Source organism: Rhinopithecus bieti, unplaced genomic scaffold (genome assembly GCF_001698545.2).
Source record: "Rhinopithecus bieti isolate Rb0 unplaced genomic scaffold, ASM169854v2 scaffold_36008, whole genome shotgun sequence".
In the NCBI taxonomy this organism is placed as follows: domain Eukaryota; kingdom Metazoa; phylum Chordata; class Mammalia; order Primates; family Cercopithecidae; genus Rhinopithecus; species Rhinopithecus bieti.
The window spans coordinates 2952239-2969209 of record NW_016816204.1 but is presented as its reverse complement, the minus strand read 5'-3'; the positions used below and the strand labels follow the sequence as shown (position 1 = coordinate 2969209).

At 51.5% G+C, this 16971-nt stretch overlaps 1 protein-coding gene across 1 annotated transcript in view; it reads left to right on the top strand.

Annotated features, from left to right (window-relative positions):
- LOC108516852 (cadherin-23) overlaps window positions 1-16971 on the top strand; it is a 421574-nt gene that overhangs the window by 222187 nt on the left and 182416 nt on the right. The window contains exons 10-11 of the mRNA XM_017854517.1: window positions 2328-2440; window positions 4016-4204. Coding sequence (XP_017710006.1) covers window positions 2328-2440; window positions 4016-4204 — 302 coding nt within the window. The remainder of the gene's footprint in view (window positions 1-2327; window positions 2441-4015; window positions 4205-16971) is intronic.

The following is a 16971-nucleotide window of genomic DNA, read 5'->3' as shown; positions in this document are numbered from 1 at the left end:
TTGAATGAATGAACAGATGAAAGCACACATATCGTTTCTCTAGCAGCAAAATTCCCAGCTAAAGGAACTCCCTTCTATCACACATTTGTATGCCTCCTTGCAATCCTGTCCCCACAGCTCCCCACTATGCAAACACAGACATACAAAACCCAGCAGGAAGGCACCTAGATCTCTCTATGGCTGGGAAAGGAAGCCTTAGGCAAGGGGATAGCTACAGCAACACCCTCTCCTGGGCTGGCCCCATGTTAGAGATTCTGAAGCCATAGACTTGTAGACTGAGTTCTAAACAGGCCCCACTGTCTGCATCTTCTCCCTGGCCTTGCCAAGCCCATGCAGTGGGCTGGGAGGACAGGTGAGAGCGGCCACTAGCCACCAACCTGGGTAGAAGTAAGCTGCCGTGCTGACTAGCACAGGCAGGTGACTCAGCATGGGTTGACTGAGAATAGCTTTTGTCCCGAAGTCTAAAGTTAGAAGAGGAAATTGCCCCCACCCTTGACTTTTCCCCTAGTTAATCCAAGAGATACTATGAGCCTCTGGTACATGCAGATCCCTTTAGAGATGGGGAAGGGGAAGACCTGGGAGCTACAGCTGCTTCCATGGTGATTTTGGTGTTCACCTGCGGGTGTTGAAGGTTTGGGTATTAATTCTTGGGTATTAATGGAATCAGTGCCCATCCGTCGTCCTCCCCAGTCCTGCTCGTTCTCCAGGAACCATCTCAAACAATAACAACGACAACACTTATTTTGTGCCAGGAATGGTCCCAAAGCAATATATCTATACTTTCACACTTATTTTATCCTCATAACCCTATGAGGCAGATGCCATTATTATCTGTATTTCACGAGTGAGGAAACCAGGGCACAGAGGGGTTAGGTAAGTTGCCCAAGGTCACACAGCCAGTCAGTGTTCCAGGGAATTAATGACATCTCCTCTACGGAGTTTTCCTTCTTTGAGATTTTCCATCTGTAAACAGCCTCTCCCTGCTGTGAACTCAGAGATTCTGATTCTGGTGAGTACCAGAGATCACTTACTAGGCTGCAAATGCTTTGGCGTCAGAATTCTGGCAACCTGATATCTGCATGCCCAACAACGCCCAGCTCAGGGCCTGCTATAGGAAAGCCTACCCCAGAGACTGGTGGGTGGGTGAATGAATGGGAGGGAGTGAGTATGTGAATGAGCCAACAAACAGGTTCATGAAGAGAGAGCCAAATGGAATTGGGATTTTCCCAGGTGAATTCACAGGCTGGTGGCAAGGGCATATGGGCAAGGCAGCAGCCCATGCAGGACTAGCCCAGGTGGGGAACATGCCTGCCACTGTGTGCCCAGCATTGGCCAGGTACCTTAAGGGACAGTCATGAAAGGTCCTCATCTTCAGAGGGCCGGGAAGGGAGATCCAATTAACACCCAAGAAGCAACTGGGGAACAGTTAGTTACAAAACAGTGACTACTGCCTGTGGGGACTAGAAGGGGCCAGTTGAAGAAGTCAGGACTGCCTTTCTGGAGGAGGAGGAGAAGAGGCTGGCACTGAGCTAGGCAGAGGGTGAGGACAAGAGAGAAAGACAGACGCTAAAAGATGAGGAGGCAGGAAAGAGCATAGTGATCTGGAGAAATGCAAGGATGCCAGTGTGAGTTTCTGTGGACAGGAAGCAGAAATTGAAGCTGGCAGAGGGAGAGGGGTGGGCTTACAGAGACATAGGTTTGAGGCAAGTGTGGCTCATAGATAATTTTTGCCAGGACTTTAAATACATATCTTAAATTTTAATAAGTACTTAACATAGTACTTATTTTTAAATTATGTCTTTAATTTACATTTGTTGTAAAAGGAAACTTTACATCACTGTCATAAATTGAAAAAGAATAGAATAGAATAGAATAGAATAGAATAGAATAGAATAGAATAGAATAGAACAGAACCATAAGAACAAGCACAAGAGAAACAAAACCAGGTTACTGCATCCTGGCTGGTGTCCACTCCCTTTGGAAGGCTCTGAGCCTGAAGCCTGCTCTCTCTTTGTTAAAAAAGAAATCAAGCGAGTCTAGAGAAGTGTTAAAGTGTAGTAGCACCAAACCAAGACTTTCTCCATAGCTGGGTCAGAGAGACTAGAAGGAGACTGGAAAGGCCATGCTGTTCTCCTTCTGGGACCCGCTGCTGTCTGCCGGCTGCTCCATGGACTCCAGGGCTCTTTCTATTACTCTTGAACCAGCATTCATTTCAGTAACTGATGAGTCTTTAATGCCCAGAGAGGAGCCCTGGCCCCAGCTCCATGCACCCCCCCGCCCCCCCGGCCCTGTGCCTGGTCACACCTGAATGCTTCTCTCTCTTGCAGGGAATACCAACAGCATCTTTGCCCTGGACTACATCAGCGGAGCACTGACCTTGAATGGCCTGCTGGACCGGGAGAACCCCCTGTACAGCCACGGCTTCATCCTGACTGTGAAGGTGAGAACTACGTGGGCACCTCCACCCCAGGTAGAGGGGATGCCCCCGCTCAGATGCCAGCCCCCAGCGGTGTCCAAGGGCTCCTGCCCCTGGTGGTGGCTCCAGAAGCACATCGCTTCCGTGCTCTCACCCTGCACTGCCTCCCAGGGCTGTGCCCAGGGCCCCATTAGGAAGGCACCCAAATTATGAAGTTGTAGGTGTGCTGGGCGTGCCACATCCATTATCAACAACCACATAGGATGGAACTTGTGTGCCCTCTCAGTGGGAGGCACACAATAGGTGCTCATCCTGTGGTCCTTCCTCACTGTTGTCCCAGCATTCCAAGTTCTCTGTTGCAGCCACCTAGAATTCTGGAACTTGCCCCGTTCCTGGGGTTCTGTCCCACTTCCATGTGCCACGGCTTCCTGGGTTAAGAAACAGCAATGCAGCAGGGAGGAAAGGAGGTGCTGGGGTCCCCACCCCAGAATGTGAGGCAGAGCTACAGTCCCACACCCCCTGCAGCCGCCTGCCACTCACGGTCCATTTTAATTCAAATCAGGGACTTGCAGAGCCATTCCCTGAGAAACCCATTTAGGGGTATGGATCCTGTCTGAGCCACAGGGGCTCTTCCCAGCCCAGGCCATCAGCCATCGATTGAGAGAAATGGGTGGCCCAAAGACTGAGGCCAGGGGCTCTGGGAAGGAGGCCCTTCCATTGCCATGGGGTGGACAGCGCAGCCCAGCCTGGCCCTTAATTGCTGTCCTTAACCTTGAGAGGCCCTGCTGTTCAGGTGTGGGTTAGCCATGGGAGGGTGTGCTCACACCACCGTCCTTCCCTCCCGTCTGCTCTCCTCCCATGGAGGTGAGGTGGTCATGTCCACCAGAGAGAGCTGCTCCCTGGTCCCAGCACCCCACTGTGGGACTTGAACTCTTTCTGTCTTTATATAAAATGTGGGGGTGTGTTCTCACACTTAGCTGTGAACCCGAATCCCCTGGGAAGCTATTGAAAGGTATCTGTTCCTGTGTCTCTTACCCAGAGAGATTCAGATTCAGAAGGTTGAAGTCAGAACTGGGAATGGGCACTTTTGGGCCCATGGCTCTGGCCCACAGACCGGACACCCAGTTATCTGAATCAGTCCATCTATGCTGACCCTCAGTGCTGAGCCCAGGGTTCAGGCCATAGCAGATGCTCAGTTGTCTTGATTAACCACCAGCACAAACATTCTTGGCCTCAGTTTCACCATCTGCCAAAGAGGATGAAGACTTCCCCCTTGTCCCTCAATGAACCCCCAGATCTGTCTTGTCCTCACCCCATCTCATCCATCTGCTGTCAGTCTTAGTCTCCTACTACCTGAGCTAGAAATCTACTCTGGCTGTGAAACCTTGTACAAGTTACTTAATCTCTCTGAGCCTCAGTTTCCTTATCACTAAAATGGGGATGCTAATGATAAAATCTTCCTCCTGGAGTTGGGGTGAGGATTAGATGGGATCATTCACATTGAAGCACAGTGGCTGGTGCTGAGAAAGTCCTTGGTAAGCAAGAGCTGTTGCTGTGATTAGCTGCCTTCGCCCTGGGGTGACCGGTCTCTGTCCGCAGGGCACGGAGCTGAATGATGACCGCACCCCATCTGACGCTACAGTCACCACGACCTTCAATATCCTGGTTATTGACATCAATGACAACGCCCCGGAGTTCAACAGCTCCGAATACAGCGTGGCCATCACTGAGCTGGCACAGGTCGGCTTTGCCCTTCCACTCTTCATCCAGGTGGTGGACAAGGATGAGGTGAGTCCCTGGGCACATGGCCCATGCAGACCCACCACCCATCTGGACCCACCACCCATCTGGACCCACCCCCCTGCCTGGGCTGTCCAGGTCCTCAGCTATAAAATAGAAACAAACATTGCAGCACCCCACTCCTGGCAGCTTCTGAGGATAAATAAGGCTGAAAAAAAAAATCATTAGTCTCTACTTTTGGATTACCCCCTACACCCTGCAAAAAACATGTGAGCACATGTTTCCATATGTGTGGTTATTATTTAGAAGTTACGTACATGATCATCATACTAATCTAGTAGAGACATTGTAAAGCATGCACAAAAATGCAATTTTAAAAGGTGGAAATAAGGCCAGGTGCAGTGGCTCACGCCTGTAATCCCAGCACTTTGGGAGGCCGGCAGATCACGAGGTCAGAAGTTCGAGACCGGCCTGGCCAACATGGCGAAACCCCGTCTCTACTAAAAATACAAAAATTAGCCGGGCGTGGTGGCAGGCACCTGTAATCCCATCTATGTAAGAGGCTGAGGCAGGAGAATTGCTTGAACCTGGGAGGTGGAGGTTGCAGGAGCTGAGATAGCACCATTGTACTCCAGCCCTGGGAACAAGAGCAAGACTCCATCTCAAAAAAAAAAAAAAAAAAGTAGAAATAAACCATATATGTATTTTCACACACCTGATGGATCATCTGCTGCCCTCTCTGGGATGCCTGTACCCATTTTTGCTCCTGTTCAAATAATGACCTTAGCAGAAAGTCTAATTCCTGTTTTTGGTGTAATAATGACCCCAACTTTTCCATGTGAAGAGCGAAAGGACCTAAGTGCTTTGGAGGGGATCCCACGCCATAAGAAGACCCCTGCATCACCGGGGGTCTGCCCTGGCTGGGCCCAGTCTTAAAAGGAAGTAAGGGAGAGCTGCAGAGGAGGAGGGAGGAGGCTCAGGTTGGGGGCAGCCCCCTGCACTGCTCCTGCCACATCACAGGGGCAGGGGTGGGGAGGGGCAGAGCGGCCAGGCCTCTATGAGTTGGGGCCAGGTCTCCATCCCTTCAGGACCCTCTCAGCCTGCCTCCTCCCCTGCCCTCACCCCTCCTTGTGCCCCATCTCCCTGCCTGTCAGCAGCTGCCATGCTAATAGGACTTCTATTTATTACTGCTGCTCCTCCTGGCCCACTCTGCTCAGGAATTCCATTAGGTTTTCCAGCCTGAGGTGCTTCTCTTCAATTACTCTTTGCGTGGGTCTGCTGTGGTGGCCTTGCTCCAGGCTGGTCTTCCTCCACCGCCCTCGGAGGAGCCGTCTCTACTCTGGCTGCTTAGCAAGCAGCCCTCCCTTTTGACCCAGGAGCCCCTCTGCCCACATCTCTTGCCCACTTCCATCAGCTCCTCTCAACCAGACACGGTCCCCCCAAGGACTCAGGGCACGTGGGCAAGTCAGTCCCACCATGCGCATGTGTGTGTGCTCAGGTGTGTGCGCACACGTGTGTGTGTGTGTGTGTACATGTGTGTCTCCACCTCCTGCTAAGACGTTCCATACCTATCTGTCCAAGGTAACTAAAGTATGTATTGATCACCTACTGTTTACAAGGAGCTATATTTAACCTCTTGGGAGCCAAGTGTAACCCATGGTCCTTGTCCCAAGGAGTCAACAGTGTGTTGATACAAATACAGTATGTACATTTTAAAACATATTTTAAAGCCAGGCACAGTGACTCACACCTGTAGTCCCAGCACTTTGGGACGCCGAGGCAGGTGGATCGCTTGAGGCCAGGAGTTCAAGACCAGCCTGGGCAATGTGGTGAAACCCCATCTCTACTAAAAATACAAAAATTAGCCAGGCATGATGGGGTGCTCCTGTAATCCCAGCTACTCAGGAGGCTGAGGCATGAGAATTACTTGAACCTGGGAGGCAGAGGTTGCAATGAGTAGAGATCGTGCCACTGCACTCCATCCTAGGTGACCCTGTCTCAAAAAAAACCCCAAAAAACATATTTTTTAATGTAGCAGTTTTAAAAGGTAGAAAAAACAGGTATTAAAACAAGTTCTAATATGTTCTCACACCCTAATGGATCACTTTGTACTCCCCTTTAGGGCAGGCACCTCCTTTTGGAGATGACTGTATGAATGAGATGCTCAGAAGAAAGTCCCATCTGTGGTTTCAGGAGATCCATAACGCCCAAGAGAAGAGAAATATGGATACCAGCGTGGGGTCCAGGTCCAGTGACCACAGGCAGGGAGGAGTCAGCTGGAGAAGGGGCAGTAGGGGCTGGGAGGATCAGGAGAGGCTCTATGGTGAGAAGGGCCTAGGGCTGTACCCAGGGACACACAGGAAGGTCAGCTGGCCAGAGCAGGCCATAATCCAGGCAAGCAAGGACGTGTGCAGTGGGGAGGTAGGCCAGGACCCCAGCCAAGGAATTGACGCTTGATCTTGGAGGCAACCCAGAAGGAAGGCAGCTTGTATGGGGGCGGCACAAGCTCTGGAGTCAGATAGGGCCTGTGTTTCAGCCTGGCCTTGCCATGTACTAGCTGTGTGACCTCAGGTAAAGTAATGAGCCTCACTTTGTCCATTTGTTTAAAAAAGAATAGAAAAGAAAGAGAATGTATCCATCAGCTTATATTGTAGTAACGAGTTAGCCCCACATAAAGGTTGATTTCTCCTGCGGATTAGAGGCCAGCACAGGTGGGCAGGGAAAGCCCACCCATGTAGTCACTGACGGGCACAATCTGCAGGTCCGTCGGTCGTCCCTGCAGCACGGAAAAGGCAGCTGGAGGCCTAAGTACCAGCTCTTCTGTGCTTCATCCCAGAAGTGGCTCTGTGACTTCTACCCAATGACTATTGGCCAGAACTAGTTATGTGCCTCCACCTCGCCACCAGCAGGCCAGGAAGCATGGGGAAGGTGCCAAGTAGTTGTCTCTGCCACAGAGGAGGAGGCATGTACAGGGCGCAGCACAGCACCTGTCTCACAAACGTTAGCCGTTGTCATCATTGAGGAGCTGTAGCTCCTGACCAGGACTGGGTCCAGCAAGCACTGCCAGCTGTAAGGCTGGAACCCCCCAGGCCTGCTCACCCCAACTGGTTGAGGGCAATGTAACCCTGACACCTCCGGTTTTGTCTCAGGCTCCCTTTGCTAGAAGTGCTTTCTGAAACGTCTGCAGGAAAGCTCAGGGGTATCTGGGTCCAACCTGCCTCTAGTGACTGCCCCCCACCCAGGCTCAGCCATTGGCATACCCGCTGCCGTCAGGGCACCCAGTGCCACCAGGGACCATTCCCTGCTCTCCATGGCTGTTTTCCCAAGGGAGCTGGTCGGTGTCTCTGACAGTGCAAGCCTGGCCTCCTCTTCTCCAGGGCACAGTGAGTTGCAGAGACAGAGCCAATGAGGAGAGGCAGCCCAGGAGCCCAGGCCACCCAACCCTGAGCTCACCTTGGCCATCTTCCAGCCTCCGGGTGGGGTGGTCCCCAAACCATCCCGCATGTGGCACTGGGCCCATTCCTCCATAAGAGGGAGGGATGAGTTGCTTTCGGCCCCAGCCCTGCTCCCATGTGTCTCGAGTCCTTCTCTGGAGGAATCCAGAGCTGGCCGGGTGAATGCTGCAGAGGACCAGTCTCGGGTATAGGGAGGCCCCACCATGACAGAGGATCAGGCCCAGGCACCCCGTGGAGCATGTAACCACATTGTCAACAGGAGCAAAAGAAGAACTGCAAAAGCAGTTGAACATTGCCTGAGTGTCCAGAATCAGAAAAATCAGGGAACCACAAAGAGAAATCAGGCAACTGTTAGAGAAAAGATTTTTAGAAAGGTGTTGTTTCTTGCCGGTCCATTTCTGAGGAAAAAATACATCTGTTGGGATTTGTGTCTGGGTTGAAGGTGACTCTGGATTTGCTTGGTGTGGCAGGAAAATGTGTTCATTGAGCAAATTCTCTGGAGGGAAGGGAGCCGGCGGAGCAGTCACAACCCTCTGTCCCAGGCTCTGTGGAGCCAAGTGACTCTCGCACTGCCCGTGATTAGTGTGAGGATCCCATTAAATCTAACTCCTGGTTGCACTGAATGGTGCACGGGGGCAGGGCATGCCTGGTTTGACTCACCAGTGTAACCCAGGCCCCCATGCTCTGCCTGGAATGTGGGGGGCACTCCAAAAATGAGCATTGGTTGAGTTGATGCACGGTTAAATGCCCAAGTATCAGCGAGATGGCCCAGGGCTTTTCCCAAACCGGGTCTGGCTGAGTTTGTGTAGCAAGGATGACTTCAGAAATCCACTGTGGGGCAGCGGAGGGAGCTGATGCAAAACAGAAAAGGGAAGGAGGAAGCAGTGTAACTTCTCCAGAGGAACTTTGTGGCAGTCGCTCCTAATGAGGACGCTAATCGAATTCACTGTTGCCACCAGATTGAAGATTCTGCTCAGTCCCTCACTGAATCTCAGGCTCTGCCAGACCATTCACAACAACAAAGGTGCTTGAAAGCAGTCCTTTCTGTCTCCCAAGGACTCCATTCACATTGTCAAGTCTCACTGAGTAATTTCTTCTCCTTTGCCTGGCTATAGAAAACCAGGGAAGGAAAGGACAGGGTGGGCTGAAACCAGCAACAACCCATTTGTACCTTGTGACAGTTGACATGCAAATAGCTGGTTGTGATGCAAATCAGAAAAAAAAAAAAAAAAAAATCCGAAAGGCAGAAGCACCAGAAGTCAGCCTTGGTGTGGGGAGCTCATCTCTGAGTTTCAAATTAGAGGTTGTGGCAGCCTCATTCCCCTGCACACAGCGGCTGGGCGTTTTCTCATGTCTTCCTCGGTGTTCTGGGGAGCCACGGTGAATCGGCAACCCACTCACCCACCTGGAGTCCTACAATGTATATCCTTAAACCCCTGTGCCGCCCTTGCCCCCAACATATTCTTTGTATTTTCTCTACTTGGGTCAACTTTTCCTCTCCTGGCCTTGCCTGCAGCCCTCCCCAGCCTCACCTCATTAACGTGCCTGGAAGCTGAGTCAGCCACTGGCAGTCCTGTTTTCCCTTCTGCACGGGGACAGTTTGTTGCGCGGGTTGGAATTTTCTGTTCAGCTGTTCTAAAAAACATTCCTCCACGTAGGCGCCAGTGGATTACCTCTGTGTGGTATCCCCCACCGCGAAGGGTCAGACTAGCAGAAGGGGGCAGGGGACGAGGCAGGGTGGCTCAGAGACCATCTACACCTCTGGTTGCCTTACAAATCCCAGCAAGGGGTATTGTTCTTAAACAGTTGTTTCATTATACACGACCCCTCCCTGCTGACCCAGATAGCTAAAAACTGACAGTTCTTCTCATCCACTGTCAGGAGAAATACCATTTGCCGACGTCCTGCCTTCCTTCTCCAGAGCTGGGAGCGTTTGATTCGCTTTCCTCTGCCTCACTCCTAACCTGCAGCTTCTCAGAACACATTTGCTGCTGTCCTTGAGAATATATTGTGCAGAGGAGAGGGACTGGGGTAGGGATTGGAACACCACTCTCTTCCCCACCCCAGAGAGGCCTCGGGTGCCAGATTCTGCCTGCTTCTGGGAATTGGAAAATTTCAGAAAGGGCTTCGGGCCTCATTAATTTGCCGAACCCCTGACCTTCCTGAGGGACTATGCTGAAACTTATGCAGGTGGGGGGTTAGTTATTGATTCAAGCAACAAGTGTTATGTGCACCAACTATGTGCCTGCTACTGTGCTAGATCCTGGGGGGATCGAGCTGAAGACGTAGCCCCTGCCCTCCCAAAGTGTATATTTCTTTTCAGTGGGGAGATGGAATTGCAGTAGAAATGGATGTTCAGAACTCTATAAACAGGGTGAGTGAGTGATGGGATGGGGTAGGGCGATTTCTGACTCTGGTCCCAGAAGGCCTTCAGAAAGGTGCTGTTGGAGCTGAGGTTAAGTGGCATGGAGGGTGCAGCCATGCAGAGCTGTGGAGGCAGAACATTCTGGCAGCAGACGTTCCCCTACAAGGGCAGAGATCCCCAAAAGGTAAATAGCCTGGCATTTTCAAGGAACAGGAAAGAGGCTCTTGTGGATGTCCAGGACAGAGCTCAAGAGGATGGGGGTGTCAGGAGGCCAGGCTGCAGCCTCATCAGGGTCAGGCAGGGCCTTGTCAGGCACAGGAAGGCATTTTTCTGTTACTGGGAGCCCTGGGAAGCCAGGGAGCTCATGTGGTCTGAGTCGCCTTTCTCAAGGAGCCCTCTGATGGCTGTGTTGAAATGTGCAGGGTGGAAGCAGTGAAATGGAGTGAAGTCTCCTACACGGGAGACGCTCCCCACTCCCGTGACCATGCATTCCAGTGTCTGACGGTTTAGCAGTTTAACCATTTTCCTCTTAAGGTGTTTGCAGAAAGAGAACCCCCAGTTCCCTGATCATAGAACCCTAAAGGTCCAATAGGAACTGCTCTTTGGAACTCTTCCCAGGATGCTGAGTTGGCCCCTTCAGCCTTTGTGACTGAGACTCTGTGATTTCAAATCGGCCCAGGATTCTGAACTCTGACCTCAGCCTTCCACTACCAGACCTACCCCGGCTGCCGTGAGAAGGTGGCAGAGAGAGCGCCCAGGCCAGGTTCTCAGCGAGTTCTTATTCCGCACTCAGGTGCGATTCCAGGCAAGCCTCGTCTCCACACCGTGCCTCAGTGTCTGCCTCTGGAAAACCATGAGTTGGGCCAGTCAGTCTTTAAGTTTCTACAAATCCTAACGTTCTCTTCATTCAAGAGGACGTGGGTGGGAAGGGGAAAGTGCCGCCCGGGGCTTCCCCCTGCCCACCGACCCTGCCGCTGGCCCATCCTCCTCTCCCTGAGCTGGCTCCACGGACTTGGCTCCGGCAAACCCAGCTCCCACTTCAAGCAGAGGCACTTGGGCGCCTCTCTGGGCCTCCTCTCTGTCCCCAACCCCAGCCTGCCACGTATTTGTGTATTTGATACCCCCTGCAGCATCCCTTTTCAGGGAAGGACGAGAGAGGCAGTTGGAGTGGTTAGAAATAAAATGAACCAGCCAGACAGCCTGGGTGCCACTCGGCTTTCCTACTTTTGATCTGTGTGACCTTAGGGGCTTATTTATCCTCTGATGCCATTTTCTTATCTGTGAAGTAGAGACAATAGCCGCTGTACCTCACAGAGTGGCTATCAGGATTAAATGGGTTCATATCTGTATTTAGAACAGTGCCTAACCCATTAAAAAGTACTCTTGAAGTGGGGTATGGTGGCACACACCTGTAGTCCCAGCTACTTGGGAGGCTGAGGCAGGAGGATTGCTTCAGCCCAGGAGGTTGAGGCTGTAATGAGCTATGATTGCACCACTGCACTCCAGCCTGGGTGACAGAGAGAGAACCTGTCTCTAAAAGAAAAGAAAAAGCATACTTTAGACATTAGCTATAATAATAATAGTAAGTATTATTATCCCCTGTCCTTTCCATAGAGGAAGAAGTCAAGGCTCAGAGGACTTAAGCGGCTTGCCCAAGGTCACACAGCTAACTGGTCTCAGAACTTGGTCTTGAACTCTCAGCCTTGCGCTTCTTGCATGTGCTGCAGGGCTCCCCATTTGCAAACATGGCTTCCTGTTCTCTCTCATCTCAGTTTTCCAAACTCTGATAATTTTTACTTCCCAGTGTCCACTGAGGAGATGAGCTTAAGCGATAGCATTAGACAAGAGTGGGCACATCCGACTAGAGCTGTCCAATATGGGGAAAATGACTCTGAGGGGAGCCTTAAAGAAGTGAGAGCCCCCCATGAACATGGGTAGAAAGCCAGCCTCTGCTGGCATGAGACGCACCCCAGCTGGGGGTCGCTTGGGACCCAAGGGTTGAGAATTCAGTCACAGGACTCAAATCCACTGGGCGACCTCCTGAAGGTTTGGTCCCACTGAGCGGAGGGGCCTGCGCTGCAGAGTGAACGGGGACACATCTGGCAGGAACTGATTCCCGTTTCAGGCAGGAGATGACATGGTTCATTTGTTTGAGGGGCATAGAAAAAAAAAACAGAATTACCCACCTCCCCGTGGAGAAAACATCACCAAATAAATTTTAAAAAAAAAAACACAAATGACAAGGAGAAAAGGCCATATTCCTGAATGCTGGGGAGGGGGTGTGGGGGGCTGGGGTTGAGAAGGGGAGACTGTTCTGGTTCTCCTGCTCATCTCAGTCTTTATTTTTATCCGTCACCCTCATTTTCCATTCCACATGTGTTCCAGGCCTGTCAGGCAGCAGCAGCCCACAACCTTGTATTTATTTAAATTTATTTTCACATTTGGTCCTGTTAGGCAGTTTGTCTGGGCTGCAGTGCCTCCCGGCCCTCCCCACGCAGCTCTGCAAAGCTTGCGTTCCTGGCTGCAGGCTTCTCCTGCGGGCCTCTTTGGCTTCCTTTCAGTCCAGGAGTTCTCAGCCCACCTGGGGAAGGGGGACCACAGACCACCCGAGGCATCCATGATCCTGGGTGGAGAAAAATCTGCATCTTTCTTTTCACCAGCTTCTAAGTGAATCGCAGCATTCCTTTAATTACAAATACAGAAAAAAACAAAATAGTGTTAGCTTTACCTGTGGCTTTGACCCCAAGAGATATCTCAGATATTTTTATATCACGTTACATGTGTCACAGAAATCTCAAAATACCGTTTACGGTCATTACTGCTCTGAAATTACAGCATGTATGAGACTGGCTGCTAAGCTCCTTGTTTAATGCATCTTGAAGCACGTACAGGATTATAACAACCTTTTAAAATACTTTGATAACTGTATTTCAAAATAATTAGTTGACTTTGTGGTCCCTTGTATTTTAGTTTGTGGAAAATAAAAATTCTGAGAAGGGGTTGCCTGGGCTTCGCCAGACTCTCAGAAGGGTCAGGCACAAAAAGATGAACACCTCACCCTTAGTCCCTGTACCGCACTAACCCTAGCTCCCCACTCGGGCCTTTACTGCAGGGCTGACGTCTGCTGGTTCTTAGAGCTGCCATCCTTAGCTGCACACAATGTGGGGATGGGCAGTGTGGGAGCAGGGAGGAGACAAAACCCGTGGCTCCATGTCACGTGTTCAGCTGAGGGTCCCTTTTCCAGCTCTGGACCCTCCAGGCCACTGTTCAACTGAGCCCCAGAAATCTACACCCCAACATCTGCTCGGTGGGAGAGACCCAGTCAATGCACATTCTTGCCACCCCAGAGAGTGGGTGCGGCTGCTCTAAACTCTCCCCACCTGCTGGTGTGACCCAGGGCATGGACCTCTGTTTTTCCATCTCCTAAGCAACTTGAAGTAGAAACCAAACTCTAGAAGCAGTGAAGAGAGGTGAGGGAAAGAAGGGGGCAGGCTGCCAGCATCCCGTGGGGCAGATGCAGGGTTTGCACTCTCGGATGTACAATTTTCCTGTTTTCCAGACCTTTCTTTCTCCTCCATGAAGGAGGTAACTGGGTTCTGGCTGGAAAAAGGAAGTGGATGGATTGCCTCCAACATTCTGTACTTTTCACCAGCTTGTGATTTCATCAATGAAGTAAAGCAGAGAGGGGTTAGAGGGCCCTTGTCCAGGGAGCAACCAAGGCAAGGCATGCAGAAAAGTGGGGGTCTTCATTGCCTCGCCCCATGCCAGAAGCCAGGGAGCCTATCCTGGCTGCTCTTATTTTGTAAAGGTTCTCTGGTGACTTTGACTTCGTAGCAAGGGTTGAGCATTCACGCAAAGCAATGTCCACACGGCTGGTACCTGGGATTCCTGGGGCCCTGGTGAGCACCTCTCCACATCTCTGTTCTCCCATCCTCTGCCCTGGTAGCAGGCAAGGGGTCCGTTTGCAATGCCTTGGTTGTCTTACAGCTTCAGCTCACATTTCTAGAGTTCCTCCCCCAAGATTTAGTCTCTCCAGGAAAATATCTGTTGACTTCAGAGCAAAGCCATTCTGGAAGAGAAGCTAGAGGGAGCGGACAGCCCAGATTGTGCCTTTTCCCATTAATTTCTCCCCAGTTGCCTTCACTGAGGCTCTTATTGTGATGGTGATGATTATTAAGATTTTTCTGTCCATGGCTGCATCCTATGGCGTGCTTCCTCCCAGTGGGCTAAGCTCCAGCCTCCCTGAGGACCAGAGGGTGTCCTCTGCCGTGATTCAGACAGCTCCTAATGTAGTCTCTTCGTAAATCTAATTAGCATGCTGTTTACACCAAGCCCCGTACCCCTGGCAGGGGGTGTGAAGCAGGACCTGTGTGGCAGCCGCGGTGCCAGTGCCCACCCCTCACCTCCTCCCCACGCCAGTTCCCGCAGCTCCCAGCCCGGAGTCCCCTCTAACAGCTGGAGTTCATCTTTCATGTTGGATTTGGGGAATTGGTCCCCTCTCACACGCCTCCCTGGCAGGCTCCTTCCCCACACCCACCGCCACCCACACTCCTGAGCAGGGCCGGCACCATGGGAAATAGTGAGAATCATTTTACCCATGGAGTCATGCTCCCTCAAAGCAGTTGCGCAGCTTCCTGAAGACCCCCATGGGAATCAGAAGCAGAACTGGCAAACTTTCTTCTCTGTGCCTCTTCCTCTCCCCAGCACCTCTTGACTGGCTTGTGCCCTCTCTGGCGTCCCTTCGCTGTGGGTGCCAGTGAGCCCAGTTTCACCCTGGAACCTCCCATGCTCCCTCTGCCTGCCCCATTGGCCACCCCACCTCATACCCCTAACAGTAACAGGTGTGTCCCGTTTTCCCTCTGTCTTGAACAAGTCTGCGGTAAGCACAGCTCAGCTGGGAGTTGTACCTGTGTGTCTCAACCCATCACCATCATGGGCCATGAAATGTCCTAATCAACAAGTAACAAGAACCACAGATTCCTGCTGGGCAGCTGTGGCAAGAGTGGGCCACCAGGAGCGCGGGAGCCTCCTCCCCAGCCCACGCTGGGCTCTGCTTGCCTACTAACTCTGTCCCCTGAAAGGGAAGAATGGTGCAGGGATGGGGCTGGGCGCAGGGCAGAGGGAGAGGCAAGGCATTTCATGTCAAGGCAAGGTGTCACAGCTGTGCTCTCACTCTGTCCATGCAGGCTTAGGGAAGATCCTCCCTTCTTCCTCTCCAGGCCTCAGTTTCTCCATCTGTTAAAAAGGAATTCATTACAAAGTAATTGAGAGTGAGATTTTTTTTTTTTTTTTGAGACAGAGTCTCCCTCTGTCACCCACGCTGAATTGCAGTGGCACAATCTCGGCTCGCTGCAATCTCCACCTCCTGGTTCAAGTGACTTTCCTGCCTCAGCCTCCCGAGTAGTTGGGATTACAAGCACCCATCACCATGCCTGGCTGATTTTTGTATGTTTAGTAGAGATGAGGTTTCACCATGTCCACCAGGCTGGTCTTGAACTCCTGACCTCAAGTGATTCGCCTGCCTCGGCCTCCCAAAGTGCTGAGATTACAGGCATGAGCCACCGCACCCGGCCTGAGATAAAATTTTCAACATCGAAGTTGTCATAGGTTTAGATCCCAGGTTGCAAGGTGCAGAGCACGTTTTCCCCTCCCTGGTTCTGACTAGCGCTAGCATCAACACATGGATGATATATTTGCTCTTTTCACATGGGCAAAATGAGGCTCAGGGAGGAAATGTTTTAGGGAAGGTCACAGAGCCTGGGAAGAGATGCCCGGTGGCTAGCGAAGCACGTAGATAGCAGGCGGCCACGGGCCTCAGGCAGGAACAAGGAAGAGATGCCCTGAGGGATGTGCACGTTGAGTGGGAGGCGGAATCGGCTCATTCCTTCATTCATTCAACAAATATTTGTTGAACACCTACTGGATGTCAGATGTGTTCTAGCATCGATTCTTCAGGAACACACAAAGTTCAGCCCTTGGGCAGCTAAGGTTCCAAGGATGGAAGATCAGAGAAACAGACAGATGCATATGGTGTCAGGTGGTGAGAAGAGCCATGGAGAAAAAGAAAGCCGGGTAAGGGGATTCAGGGAATCCTGGGAGGGGTAGAATGGTCAGAGGAGGCCTTGACAGGCCTGGATGAAGTGAGAGGGCACAGACTCTGTGGATATCTGGCGGAAGAGTGTTCAGGCAGAGGGAAGGGCAGGTGCAGTGGCTCTGCAGCAGGAGGCCCAGGGGCTGAGAGACCAGGTCCGAGAGGCCCAGGGCTGTGGTCAGGGCTTTGCTCTCACAGGAATGAGATGGGAAGCTGCCTGAGGGGAGCAGGCAGGCAGTGATGTGACAGGAGTGAAGTTTCGGGAGGACGCGCGGTGGAAGACACCCAACTTCCATCCATCCACTGCCAAATGGAGAAACTGAATGTGATGCCTCCATGCAGCGGCCGTTATTCAGCCATCGCAGGAGTGAATGAAGCACTGACCGGCTACAGCAGCCATGGCCCTGGGAAACACAAAAGGCCACTCGGTGGATGATTTTGTGTGCGGGAAATGTCCAGAAGAGGCAAATCCACAGAGACAGGAAGCAGATTAGTGGTTGCCAAGGGCGGGGGGAGAGAATGGGATGCTTCATGGGAACAAAGCTTCATTTGTGGGGGAGACGAAAATGTTTTGGAACTAGATAGTGGGAGTAGTGGTTGTACAACCTAGTGAATGTAGTAAAAATACTGAATTGTATACTATCAAATGGTTAAAATGGTGACTTTTATGTTATATGAATTTTATCTCCATTTTTTAAACATTTTTTAAAAATTTTATTTTGAGACAGCGTATCACTCTGTCACCCAGGCTGCAATGCAGTGGTGTAATTATAGCTCACTGCAGTCTCGACCTCCTGGGCTCAAGGGATCCTTCCACCTCAGCCTCCCCAGTAGCTGGGACTACGGCACATGCCACTGTGCCCAGCTAATTTTTAAACTTTTTGTGGAGATGGGACCTCACTAC